The sequence below is a fragment of the Camelus ferus genome, chromosome X, assembly GCF_009834535.1.
Source record: "Camelus ferus isolate YT-003-E chromosome X, BCGSAC_Cfer_1.0, whole genome shotgun sequence".
Classification (NCBI taxonomy): Eukaryota; Metazoa; Chordata; class Mammalia; order Artiodactyla; family Camelidae; genus Camelus; species Camelus ferus.
Window position 1 is genome coordinate 52,451,890 of NC_045732.1, and position 15,023 is coordinate 52,466,912.

A 15,023-nucleotide genomic window follows, 5' to 3' on the forward strand; every position below is an offset into this window, starting at 1 on the left:
TTTTAAATATGTAAAAAGATTGTTAAAATTTTAAGAAAAAAAATGAACAAAGTACACCTTTGAAGAAATCATACAAGTAGATAATTTTAGATATTCCTACTAAGAACCACACCTGATTTGGGCGGGGATGAGAACAGACACAGTGATAATGTGTCACCACTTTGTTTTAACATTGGAAATAATGTTGGGGGAGGACAAGTACATCAGTCATCAAGTTCAATCAGAAATTTCATAATACTCAAGTACTTTAATGGCATCATTGTCAGGGATCCCAAAGTAAATGAATTTCATTTCTACCAATCTCATTTCTATGCTTAATAATAAAATAATGTTACAGTGCTTGATAAAATATACTGCATTAATTAACGGTGGCTTTTGTCATCTATGATTTAACTGCCACATTACAAGCAAAACATTGTTAGACAACAATAGGAATATTTTTGGCTTGCATTTGTTTTTTTTAAATCACTATTTGTTATACTAAATTTAAACTTGGCTATTTTTATGTGTATGTATATGTAGGTATCTATGCCTTCTGGTAAAGTTTGTACCAGACAAGGCACAACTTAATCTTGCACATTAAAGGCTTAAAAAGCAGTCTTGTGTCCATGGGTCATTCTGTTTTTTTAATTGTAATAATCTATTTTAGTTTAAGCTTTAGTCATCTGATAACTTACATTATGTAGAGAAAATATGCCATTTTTAGCATAATGGCATTACTGATATATTGCTCTACATGTCGCATAAGATACTTTATCCTCTACAGAGATGTTAGCCTGTTGCTAAAGCTGTGGAAATATCAAGCAAACCATACCAAGTAGTATTTCAACTCCCTGAACACTTTTTGCCGTTGTTCTTTATTCTTCTAATAAGTGTTGTATTCTAACCTATTTGTCACTCCATAAAGTGATCACTAAGATCATTGTTTGGATATGTGGTCAGTATACACAGACCTGAATAGAGACACTATCTGGCTTTGCCAAATGAATGATGCTATGTGTGTGTGCATGTTTGTTGGGAGGAGGATTCACTACAATGTCATATCATTTGACTCATTTCTTTGAATGATACTGCCATTCTATTCTATACCAATTGTGTTCTTATACAATGTGTTGTAGGTACCATCTATTTGAGTGGGCAGAGAAAATCAGTAAATTTTACCAATGTAAACTCAAATGAAGTTTATAAAGTGAATGAATGAATATAAACCATTTAGATAATTAGGCTATGCAAATGGGATTATCTGTTGTTTAATCTATTATAAATGATAAAAGTCAATTATACAGAGCCGTAATATACTGAAAGCCAGGCCCTTCCCATTATTAATAAGGACTCTGTACAAATTCTACAGTAAAGTTCCCTTCTAAGTACTTTTTTTGAACACACTGCAAATAGTTAATTAGGTGGTGTATGAAATAATAAGCATTTACCCATTTTGGAGTTGGTACATTTGCTGCATGTTTTGCAGTGATTTTATTTCAAAACTTCATCTAATCTAATAACAATCTCTACAGTGCTGTTCCCACAAGGTGTACAAAAGCATGAGACAAAGCATATGAAACAGGTATAAAAGATATTAGGTAAACAATAATATACAATTATGGTATAATTCATTTAAAAATAGTTTCCACCAAAAATCCCCTGCATTGTTTATATAACATTAAATTTTTGCCAACAGTAAAATATATTATCTAAAACAGTACATACATGTCTTAGAACTTTATAATGAGAAATAACATGGTAAAAAAAAACTAATCTGAGTTACCATTAATTTAATCTGAGTTAACACATGGTCAACATGAAAGCAAAGATGCACAGTTCACTTAATTATGGACATTTCAGCCATCTCTTTTACACTCCATTAATACACTTTAAGTTTTCATTTACAGAAACACAGTAAGTTCTAAAGAATACTTCAAATTTTTTTCAGTAAAATATTAAAATTGGTGATGTGAACTATAATGCTAAAATGGCACATAAAACATTTATATTTATAAAGCTATGTTTATATTCACTGCTTTCCTAAAATGCTAAATTACTTAATGTTAAAATGTCTGTCTTGAAGCAGTATAGGAAATCATATCAGCAATTTTCCTGGGTGCTGGGTAATTACATTTATATGTTTCTATTTCATTTCCCAATCAGTGATTATAATTCCTTTTGCTGATATTTTCTTTAATGCTAAACAATTGGATTTGGATTAATTGAAACTTGAAACACATCTTTAAGATAAATGCTTATAAATTCAATTTGTTTGCTAAGCTTTGAAGTCAGATCTTCTAATTTTAAATTTGTTCTTTATTGGATGAATTGCTTTACATCTAGTGAAATGGTATTGTAGGACTTTTTCATATCCAATAGTTAGTTTTGGTCTGGTCTATATGGGATAAATGCAGTTAGTCAATAGGTTGGATCATAAATAATTTAGGTCCACTTTTTCTTGTTCACTGCTTAGTGATATGTTTCTGGTCTGAATTATCTGGATAATTGCCTTCATTCTTTGTTTTGCAGGATGAGACATTCATTTAGCATCCAGAGGAATGTTAAAGAAACTTTCTCCTTGCTCATGCTTATCAAACTAGAAGGAAGCTACTAACACTGATTTCAATCAATCTAAACACGGAGTGAGAGATGAAACAATTAGCCACAAACTGTCAAAGGGAACTTTACTTTTCATTTAAATCTAGTAGCAGTCTATAGATTAAAGTAGATTTATATATTTAAGTGGTATATAGGATTTGTTTTAAAATGGCAGAATATATTTATTAAAGAACAAGTAAGAGTTTGCTATGTTTTAGCATGTCATTTGTAAAATGAGAACTTAAAAATAAATTGGAAAAGATAGCCATAGGACAATATTATTCAATTACAATGGATTGAGATTTGGAAAACTGAGATAACCCAACAGGTTAGTTCCAATATTTGTTGGAAAACAGAAGATTTTTAAGTGAGATACATGAAATATACTGAAGTTTTTCAATATATGTGATACTGCATTGCAATTAATGAAGGTCAATAATCCGTTAATAGTTTTATATTTTAATCTAACATTAATTCTATACAAATTTAAAAATTTTGTAAGCTTATATACTTTGACATATAATTTCATGCATTAAATCTAAATTGATAAACTGTTTTAAAACAGTTTAGTTGGTTTAACTTATCATTTTTATATGTACTAATTAAAACTAGAAATGCAACTTACCTAACTTTAAAAAATTCCCAAGTATTATACAAGAGCACATAACAATGTTTAAAATGATTTTGACTGTTTCCTACTAAAAAATCTAGTTCATAATTTATTCCAGTCTGAACTCTGAATGATACAGTAACATGTAAGTGATTTATTAACTTTAGTTGCTTAGAATTCCAGGCTCTTAAAGAACTGAAAAGTGAATGTTTATCCATAAAATCATGGCCTTTGAATCAAAGTGTTGTTAGTCTAGCCTGGTTAAGAGAAACCTTAAAAAATTAGAGATCCTAAAATTGGTTCTCCACAAAGCACACATGAAAACTTTATTCTCTAGAATGGGACCATCTACCATCACAATCCTACCTGAGTGAATAATTCTGACATTTCCAGGCTCTCCTCTCACTAAGAAACTAAAATTGGAATAGTGTCATTTTCTCTTTTGGTAACATAAACAGTAATAAATTGCCCCTAGACTTCATTTTTGCACCTTGTCAGTGTGAGCACAGAAAGGTGCCATTTTAGTAAACAAGAAAAAGGTAGAAGAAAAACTGGAGGAATTGAAAGCTTGTTCTTCAGGAAAATGGATTATGTGTTCCCTTTTTATAAATTGTCAAGATTATAATTTGTATATCCCTTCTACAGAGGTACCCTCCTTGACTAAGTAAACAGTTACTGAATTTCATATAAATCTATTTATAGTATATTAGATGTAGTTCTCTTCATTTCTAAAGCAGATAACCTTCCTGGCATGGTTCTATTTCAGTGCATATATTATTTACCTAGTAGAAGATGATGTCTTTTATTTTAAAAATGTATTTAGGTGCTTTTAAAAGAAGTAGATTTTTCACCTTAAAAACATTATAATTTACATTTTTTAATCTACTGACACTCTCTGAAAGCATTTTACCTGATAATAAATCTGAAAGAGTTACAATTAAGACAATAGTTATTTGGAGTTCACTACTTGAGAAACCATTGTTTTTTGAAGGCATTTAGTCTTAAGTGTTCCAAAGCTACCCTACAAAACTCCCAAAACCATAAAGAAAATAATTTCTGTAGAAATCATTTTGTTCAAATATGTCACATGTAAGGCTTAGAGAACATTATTTTTACTCCTCTTGATTAAAATATCCACTAATCTATGTTTGGGCTGACCATTCAAGTTTATTGTGGAGAGGTGAACATTTGTAAAAAAATTTTTTTAATGGAAATTTTAGATGTCAGTGGCTATCTACCACTGATTTTTATTTTAAAGAAACATTTTAGAAGTGACTACTGCAAATATATGAAACTCCTTTTTTAACTCTGGTTTTACAATTGAAGATATTACAATATCTTTATTATTTTTTCATTTGGGATTGTAGCCACATTATATATAGAAAATTATTTTTAATGTTGTTTTGTGATAAAAATGAAATTGTTGAATAAGATAGTGTGAACACTCATACCAGTATCTACTGTCACTTTCATGGCAACCAATCTCCTCCACTGATATCTCCAAGGCTGTATCAATGCTAAAACAAGAATTCAATCTTCTGGGTTCTCTAGTTGAGCCAAAGGACCAAGTGTAACTTGGTCATACCTTATTATAAGGTAAATGGACTACTTTTTAGAATTTTAAAGAATAGTTGAAATGCTATCGCCAGTCTAGAATGTATAAAAAGTGAATTTTCATAAATCATCATGAAAGTACTTGAATTGGATTTAACAGGGTTATTCAATCCATCACTTTTAATTTGGAGTCATAAGAGAAAATTTTGCATAAAGGGCCCTCTCAAGACATTTCCCTCTTGGAAAAGCCACTTATGCGTTTACAGAGGTTAATGTCTTGACCCTGCAGCACTGAGAGGTATAGCTAAATGGTATTCCTTTTATAGAATAGGGAGTTTGGATTTTTTGAAGAGTCATAAAAAGTACATATACAACAAAGTAATCTATAACTTTTCTGTCGCTCTTTCAAGGGCTACATCTAAACAAAAAGGGATTTCTGTTGCTGTTTCAAACACTAATACAATCCAGGTAGCCACTACCTTAGACACAACAATTGTGTGAAAAGTAACTTCACATTTCCCTATATTAAAACAAAGCAAAACAAAAGGTGCAATGTGTTGAACTTAAAGATCATCTGTTACATGTTAAACTGGTTTCTAGATAGTAAGCACTCTAAACAGTATATTTTTGCTCAAACTCAGAAAATTCAAGGAAAACTTTTTCCTTGGGAAAACATTTAAGAGCAATACACTGACATCCTAACAAATTAGCTGCCTCCAGTTATACATGCTGAAAAAATGTTCATAAAATGAAGCAAAGGGTCAGCAATATAATTTCTAACAGTTAACTACATACATTTTAACATTATAGTATATAAGATACAACCACTAAAATGACAGCAGAACTGAAAACAAAACATCATTAAATGTACTTATTTTATAAGGGTAAAGCAAATGAATCCCAAAACAGGGTAAAATGTTGGGTTTTATGCCTTGCTAAAAGAGTCTTCATAAGAATGTTTACCAAATTGTAGTCCCACATATTTCCCAACCCTGTTTTAATGTTAATTTACAGTTATTTCTAAAAACAATCCTCTGTAAATGGAACTGCTGTACTCATATATCATTATAATTTTGAAAAGCATTACAAACTTTGAAACTTCAAAAATTTTCTCAATTATATACTTTGATTTATATTTTTAAAGTTGGGTGAATATTTTCAGATAATAGATACATGGAAAAAAAAGTTTCAATCAGATATTCATTTCTCATATTGTTATCTTTCCTCAATGACTAAAAGTAAAATGTCTCTAAAGAGCAATTTTTAAAACTCTTCAGTTTGGATGCAATTTAATAGAGTGTTTCTGAAATAATATAAAAAATGGGATATGGGCCCAAGAGCTTTCCCAGTTTTTAAAGGAAATTCACAACTTTTCTAGCTTTGATAGTTTGTCTTGAATTTAGCTGGGCTCTTATTTAAAACAACCACTTAATCCTTCTCTTCAACTTCTTTTGACTTGACTACACTGGACATCAATCACTTTTACAATATCTCTGAATTTAAAAGTTACAAATACTTTCCTAGTAGACCTTTAATAATGTGTGAATATTTTTAAAATGCAAGAATATTTTAGTTTAAAAAATATGTACCAATAACTGACACTAAATATGTTTCACTGATATGAATGCTGAAAGTATATCAAAACGGTTTTCTTTTTTGACTTCGGTTAGGTTTCTAGAGGGAAAAAGAAAACCACTGAGCCAAGACTCAGTCTTGGATTTTTATAAAATAAATAGGGAAAGACAATGCCATTTCTCTCTTGTAATAGAATGATATGTGCTTATAGAGTTGTATTTTTAAACTAAATTCTATTAACTCCTTTAGGCTAAAAGAGTAGCTCATTTCTTTATAGAAAAATGTTTCCGTTTATTATCCTAATGAACACAATGAGATAATACTGCTTCTCAAGGCAACTAGCCTAAGCTTCAAGAGATACTCATACACTACTGAAGATAGATATTTTTTCAGTTGGTTGGGAGCAAAGCACAGCCTGGCTTGGTGATGGTATCTACAGAAAGAAAGTCATAAGAGATAAAGCTGTAGCCTTCTCTTTAGTGATACCATTCTCTTCGACAAATTTGGGTTCTCTTGAGAAAAATCTGAGCTTTCTAAATGACAATTTTGATCCTTTTCACTATAATGGAAATATATGTTTGACATGCTAGGAAGAAACATGTAGCTTTCAGGCCATTCTTACAGTAGGATTTAAAGCTTTAGAGGAATACCATAGGGAATTTACTTTTTAGGAAAGAAGTTCAAATTCTCAGTAGGACCAGAGGAAGCTAAGGGAGTACATGGGTGATAAGACATTTCCAAATAGCTTCAAAATTATGTTATTCAACATAAAATGCTACTCTGGAAAATACTGAACCTTTACCTGTGATTCATAACTCTATCATAGTTATTTTATTATTAAATACTTTCCCTTTACATTTTGGAACAATTTTTGGTACTGTTCATATAGCATATAATCCTTCAGTTTTATGTACAAGCATTCTCATTAACTGAAAACTAAAGAGTATACTTAGGGCAGAAATATCAATCATTTTTAGCTGATACATTATATCAATAGAATACTGAGTTTTCTCTTTAACATAGCATTTATAAATTCTCTATTTGTCTCAAGCAAGGAAGTGTGAACCTATATAATGTTTTAAAATTTCAGGATTGTGAAATATATATAGTATTTATATATGTTTATATATATATTTTAAATATAGTTCTTTAAAAATATACTGATGGCCAGTGGTGCTGTGGTATAAAACATCTCAGAAATATAGATTATTTGATTTAATTTTATTGGGGGGATTATTAGGTTTATCTATTTATTTATTATTACTTTTGGTGGAGGTAACCAGTATTAAACCCATAACCTCTGTGCATGCTAGGCACACACTCTACCACTGAGCTATACCCTCCCCTTATAGGTTATTTGAAAATGCTATCTTTGGTGTACTTCCTGTGTTGAATATTTTAACACAGAGAAGACATTAAGCACAGTCTATAAGTGACAAATTCTCAGAATATGCCTGTTGGATCATGTTGTGATGGAAAACCTTGTGATGGTCAATAAAAACTGAGATAGAAACTCATAAAAGTCAGAAGCAAGTAAATGTAGTGAAGTTTTCTGATGGTCTTATCTATATTCATTCAGGATAGTTCTACTTTTGTCATCCCAGATAATATTGGTCATGGATTATTTTCTTCATTATAGGAAGAAAATACTGTTTTAATCCCAGGGGCAGATTTGCTAGAAGCATATTTGATGTAGTGAGTAGATATTCAGATACCTGGTGAACATTTACAATTGTTGAATAAATTATAGTGTTATGCAAAAATTCACATGAGGGGGCACTTGAGTGTCATGTTAAAAACTGATGTTTGGTAAGGGCAAAATGAAAAAAAAAAGCTTCACCTAGTAATAATGAAAATATTTTCATTTACTAATATTGAACATCTCCAGATATATTAAGATGATGATCAAATCGGTCATAAAAATTGTAAATGCCACTATGAAAAACCTCTTCCTGTTCCTTTGCTTGCCATTTAGAGTCTCTTTTTAACAGATGAGGCTAGAAAACTTTCACATTCATAGCTGATCATTTTCATTCTTTTCAACTTGCTTGGGGGAAAAAATAAAGAAACGTGTATAAATGGTCACAGAATTGGTTGTCCAGCTAGATGGTATTATTCTTCAGGTCTACAAATTAACTTATTTGATACTTGATAAATCAGTGATATCCAGTGTTTTCCAGAACCATTTGTTTGGTGCTCCTTCAAACTATAGTAGGATTATGAATCTAGCCCAATTCAATTGGGAAACAAAATGTATGCTTGCAAAGTCCAGAATTTTAATGTCTTCTGAATCTGTTGTTTTTGAAATTAGGCATTTTTGTTAGGTATTGAAAATTCATTGATGGTACTATTCACTAGAAAAAAAATGAAGTGAAGGTAACAAAGGAATTGATTGACTATAAATATGCTGGCACTTGTCTTTACTGCACCTCTGGATTTTAAAACATGAATCTGTTCTTTTACATTTTAATCAAAGATGCAGGCATCTCTAATGTATTTGTCCCAGCAAATCTGAAAGTCATAAGTAATCAGTCAGATCTGAAAATCATTTTAATTGGTCTACAACATTTGAAAGTTATTATAGCTAATCTGTAACATTTGAATATTATTTAAAGAGGTCACTTTACAGATGATATTGTATTTACTATGATGGTTTAAGCTATAATTGATGGAAATTAGTTGGTAACTGCACAAAAATGGATCTTAAATTTTATGGAATTTTGGAAACTTGTTTTTAAGAGGTGTTTAATTAAAGCAAAGTTTCCACTGTGTTATTTTTAAATCATACCATTTGGCACATGAAAATGCAGTGGGTGGTATGGCTGAAAGAAAACTGGTGGTGGTCCAGATGTTACATAATAAGTAGGGTACCCTCCCTCAGCAGCAAAGTATGGAGCAGGCTGATAAAAGCAAGTTACATTGTCTGCATTGGGTAAGATATTCTGTTCTCCAAGTACCTTTAAAGCCATAAGGCTGATCATATTGAGAGTCTGTCTTCTTTCACGACCCATGAGGCAAACAGTGCTTTCATTCACAACTCCATGCAAGGTCATGAGGTAGTCATACTTGCTCTTTTCTTCACCTATGAAATGGTTGCGGAGGTATGATTCAATCTTCTTTTGCTGTTCTGCTACATCAGGAAAATCAATGAAGAATCTAGAACACATATAACGTTCCAGGGTCTTGATTTCTGCTTCACAAGCTGGCTTAAAATCACGAACTAGCAAGTTGCTGTACTTCAGAAGGCCACCGCCTCTAATTTCTTCAGGTTTCCTGGTAGATATAAGCTTGTACTGCAAATGTGTCATTGCTTCCTGGAAGTTTCCATACATGCTTTCAGCCACCACAGCAGGACAGATTTCTTTGGTTAGTTTACCATTTTTGTCACTATAAAAGTCTAACATGGGATCCAAGACAATTTGAAAGGAGTCGACACTAAATTCAAATTGTCTTCTGAGTGAATTCACAAATTTTAGCTCTACATTCTTCCCAGTATTATTTGAAAGAGAGATTAGACTCCAACGATCATGCTTGTTGCAAACTTTGACCATCTTCTGCACATAAGCATTTTTCATAATTTTTAGGGTGATCTTTTCCTTTTTTACACCTTTTGGCAAAAAGTCAAGTAGACAACCTAGAACTGCATCCTTAACAACCTGAAATTCTTGATCACTTGGTAGTTCAACGACAAAAATAATATCCAGATCCTTATAGCTGATTCCATTGTGACTTGCAAGTATGTAACTTGCTGTGGAACCATTCAATCGGGTATTTTTGACAGTAATTCCTTGCTCTATCAGTTGATCTTTCACAACATGAATAATATCTTTTGGTTTTACCTCCAATGTAGGGAAATTCCCCCTTCCATGAACTGGAATTACTTCATCTAACACTTGATTGAGTGTCATAACTTGATCCCAAGTGAGACTGCCGAATCTGATTTCAGACATTATGAAGTCAGTAGATCAACTAGAAAGCAAGCAAAATATTAAGAAGACATATTAGCATCTTGAAATCAATGTTATAGCTAAAGCATATGAAAAAGTTAAAAATAGACTTACCCTCAACATAAATCAAACTAGTACTAGAAAGTAAATTATCAATGTATCTAATTGTGTTGAAATCTGTAAGTGAAATAAAAGCCACTATGATTACGTCAAAATTGTTAGATTGATTGGTGCATGCAAGCAGACATTCTCAGAGCTTTGTTACAGTTATAATTATTTTTAATGTGAAATGGTGCCTTTCTCAACCTTTCTTCATATAAATACTATGAAAAATGTATTTGGTGGTATAAATATTGTTCATGAGATGATCATGGTACATAATTGAGGTGAACTGCCATGAATTTAAAGTAAGCTCAGTTGGCATGTTTGTGTCGGTTAGACCCAACAGACTGAACAGAATAATGTTTAAAAGCAATATATAACATATTTAATCCAAAAATATCACAGCATTCTATTATTTAGTTTCATATATATTACTGCTCTCATTTGAAAGAATATTACTGAAGTCTATTATTAGAGTATGAATTCCTTGAATTGCTTGAGGATGAGAACACAATGCAACATCTCTTCTATGTGCCCACTAGCCCTTAAAGAAATGCTGGTTGAAGGAAATAATGAATGTCATTTTAAATAAAAAACAAATGAGATTACTAAGTTTGTCTCCAAAATGAGAGCAAGAATATACAAAAGCATAATATTCTTGAGTTTTAAAAAAGTGTTTTCTGCAGATGTGCAATATGATATGCTCAGAAAATTTTAGTTGGGAGATATTAGGAAGTTAAAATTATAAACACTATAAATATAATTAAATTATTATATAATTAGTACAGTTACAGTTATTACATGGATCTTCAAATATTCTATTAAGCTATTTAAGCAATAAATCTAGTAAATAAAGTTCATTACAAATGTAGCTTTGGGTTTAGGCATTCTTTCCTGAATTTCAGAAATAAAAATTATATAAAGCTTAAGACAGATTTTTATAGACAGTATTCATATCTTGCCTAACTAGGGAGCCATTAGAACAGAACTGAAATATTTAGAATCTAGTGTAGTATATTTCCTTAGTAGAACTAGAGAAAATAGAATCATCTTATTTCACATCTGTAGAACCAACTTTGACAGTTCAAGCATTTTGTAAAAGGCTAACTAAGTAATGGCAGATCTGTGTCAGTAAGAAAATAAGACTAAACCTATTCTGTTTCTCCATATGAAATCTCCATGAATATGAATTAAAGAGTATTTATCTTTATTATGTGAGAAAATGGCCCATATAATGTGTTGTGTGTTTCATTTTAAGCCACATAAATTGCTAATGTTCACACAGGTTTATCAGTTATGTCAATATCCAAATCAATCTTTAAACATGAATGAGCTAAATAAATTCATCCATTAAGTGAAATTATCTGTATAGTGTCCTTAGGGCAATGGAAAGACCAAAATGCTACCTGAAGGACAGAATATGCAGTAAGAACTGGCATGCCTATTTTCTAATTTATTTTCCTGGAATTATTACTAAATTAGTTGACACTAACAAAGTTTGTTACCCTTAAATTCTTGATCTGGGAAAATAATAATTCATAATAATTCATTGGCTGGCTTCATGTTAAGGATTTAGGGAGCTCAGTCATTTATGTAATACAGGGAAAGTTCCCAAATTCCTTTTTAATATGCAAATTTATTTTGCAAATGGAAATTTCCCTTAATGGAAAATTTCCTGTGTCAATACTAGTTAAAAGTTAAAAATTCAATGGTCTAATCCTCGGGCTATAATCCCCATTTAATCTATACCGCTAATCACTAACGATTTGAAAATAAAGATAATTTCCATTGGTACATTGACATTATTGAAATTACCAAATTCTTTTCCATACAGAAGTTTCCAGGACCTTTCTGTGTAACTAAACAACCCAAAGAGATGACTAAGTTAACTATTAACATCAGGAGTCCTTTATCAAAAAGGAGTCTTTCAAATTAAGAAATTGTAAGTCTTGCTTTATATCTTGGATCTGATCATAAATAGTAGAGGAAGGGAAGGGACATAATTTTGTTTCCCAGACAGAATCACAGTAAGATCCTGCAAAGACAAGAAAGAGGTCCAAAGTTTTAACTTCATTTTATGGTAGGAAAATGGTTTAGGAAAAATTATGCAACTCATTAGTTGTCCTTGATTACTTATGTTAATGACACCCAAACTTTGTGGTCATCAGAATTGTCTGGAGAGCTTTAAAAAAATAAACATATATAGGGTGCCAAGATGGTGGAGTAGAAGGATGTTCTTAGTTCACCCTCTCCCACGAATACATCAAGAGAGACATTCACAGACCCACCCATTCACTCAGAACACCTGCTGAACTTTGATAGAACATTGTCTATTTCAAAAGACAAGATTCCTCACCAAATCTAGTAGGAGAAAAAAAAAAGAAGAAAAAGGAAATTAGTGCAGGACCTGTCCCATGTGCAGGGAGTGGCAAAGAAGGAATAGTGCTTTTACACTGGGATGCCCCCTCTCCAATGGAGAGGTCAGTAGCGATGGAGGAGGAACCTTCAAGGCTCAGAGGAGTGCACAGCAGCTGCTTGGCCAACATGACTGAGAGAAATCAGCACAAAGGGTCCCTATCATCCACAGCCCTAGATGTGAGCTGGCAGGGGTAGGCAGGAACTAGCTGTCTGAGCCTGGGCAGAGGGCTGGGGCTGACTGTGCAGAGACAGTCTCATGGGGCTGGAGTGTGCTGTGGGAAGTGACTGGGAGTGTATACAGAAAGAACAGCCTGAGTCTCCCATAAAAAAAGCAACACTGCTGGTGTGCTTTGTGGGGAAGGGCACAACACAGCTGGGCCATAGCCACTGTTTCCACAGGCCCATGGCACCAATGCTGACACGTTTTCATGAGAAGAGAGGCGGGGCTCTGCCATAGCCACTACATTCCCTGGTGCACAGCTCCCAGGAGGAGGTGGGGTTGGAACCTGAATCCATACCCAAGGGCTCTGCAACTTCATAGGTGGGACTGAGATGTGTTTTCAGCCCAAGGCAGAGGGGATCAATTTGCTCCACAGGTGCTTTTTTTGGACCCGTGCCTCTAAGACAAGCAAGGAGCACAGTTCTGGCACACAGTGGGGGGTAGTGTAGGTGCAGAGTTTTCAGCGGACCTGATGACCATACATGGTCACGGTGCTGGGGATGGCACTGACCAGGTTGTGCACTGTGGATCCAGATGCATGACTGCAAGATCACGGCAATAGACCCAAGTGCCTGACATTGGCGGATCTGCACAGGTAGCTCTGAGGGCACAGAACCTGGGGGACACCAAAGCAGAGTACTGACATTCCCACAGCTAATGCAGGGACAAGGACAGCATCAACAAAGAATATTTCAAGTGCTCCAATCAAAGCTCAAAAATGGGTCTAGAAGCCTCCATTCCAACAAAAGGAGAACAGACATGGCCCCTGTCAGGGCTGTGACAACCATGGAACAAAAAGGAAGCCCTGTTCAACAACCAGGGCAGGCTCTGATCACCACAACACCAGCCACACCCCCAATCAAAGGGATAAAAGCCAACGCACACAAAAGAAAGATGTGGCAACCATCTATACAAAAAACAGACCTTGTGACAAAATTTAGATGTGCAGAGTCTACACAGGAATACATCCTCTTAATAAAACAAAACAAAACAGCCCTTCAAGATCACAGGAAAATATATACAAGATCTTATGGTAGCTCACAGTGAAAAAAAAAGTGACAATGAATATATGTATGTTCATGTATAACTGAAAAACTGTGCTCTACACTGGAAATTGACACAACATTGTAAAATGACTATAACTCAATAAAAATGTTTAAAAAAAGATCACAGTAGATCATTGATACTCCTTAATCCGTACAGCCAGAGAGATATCAGTAAAATGAAGAAGCAGAGGCCCCCAATTAAAAGAACAAGAGAAGTCCCCTGAAAGAATGATCAATAAAATAGACCTTGACAGATTACTAGACCATGACTTCAAAGAGAGGATGATAAAAGAACTGAAGGAAATAAGAGAATATGAATTAAAATGCAGAATACTATAAAAACGAAATAGAAACCATAAAAAGGAGCCAATTAAAAACAGAAAACTTAATGGCCAAGATAAGAACCAAGCTAAAGGCAATCAAAAGCAGACTAGATAATGCAGACGAACAAATAAGTGACTTAAAAGGCAAGATGACAGAAATCACCCAATCAAAACAACAGACAGAAAATCAAGTGAAAACTAATGAAAGCAATATAAGGGACCTATGCCTATGGGATACTCTAAAGCATGCCAATATACACATAATAAAGGTCCCAAAAGGAGAAGAAAGAGAAAAGGGGATTGAAAGGGTATTTGAAGAAATCGTGAATGAAAACTTCACAAACTAAATAAGGAATCAGATATCCAAATACAGGAAGCACAGAGGGTCTCAAACAAGAAGAATACAAATAGACCTACACCTAGACATATTATAATTAAGATGGACAAAGTTAAAGATAAAGAAATTATTCTAAAGGAAGCAAGAGTAAACAAAGAGTTATTTACAAGGGAACCCCCATAAGGCTTTTAACTAATTTCTCAACACAAACATTGCAAGCCAGAAGGGAGAGTTGAGATATAGTTTAAGTACTGAATGAGAAGAGGCTGCAACCTAGGATACTATATCCAGCAAGACTATCCTTTAGAATA

At 33.1% G+C, this 15,023-nt stretch overlaps 1 protein-coding gene across 1 annotated transcript; it reads right to left on the minus strand.

The window, feature by feature from the left end:
* Nucleotides 1–9,096: 9,096 nt before the first annotated feature.
* TENT5D (terminal nucleotidyltransferase 5D) lies at nucleotides 9,097–10,269 on the minus strand. Its single transcript, XM_006195554.2, has one exon. It carries the CDS (start codon nucleotides 10,267–10,269, stop codon nucleotides 9,097–9,099), a length of 1,173 nt encoding a protein of 390 aa, XP_006195616.1.
* Nucleotides 10,270–15,023: the final 4,754 nt, after the last annotated feature.

Bases quoted from the DNA above. Each gene is read 5' to 3' on its own strand.
- TENT5D (XM_006195554.2), bottom strand. From the start codon at position 10,269: ATGTCTGAAATCAGATTCGGCAGTCTCACTTGGGATCAAGTTATGACA.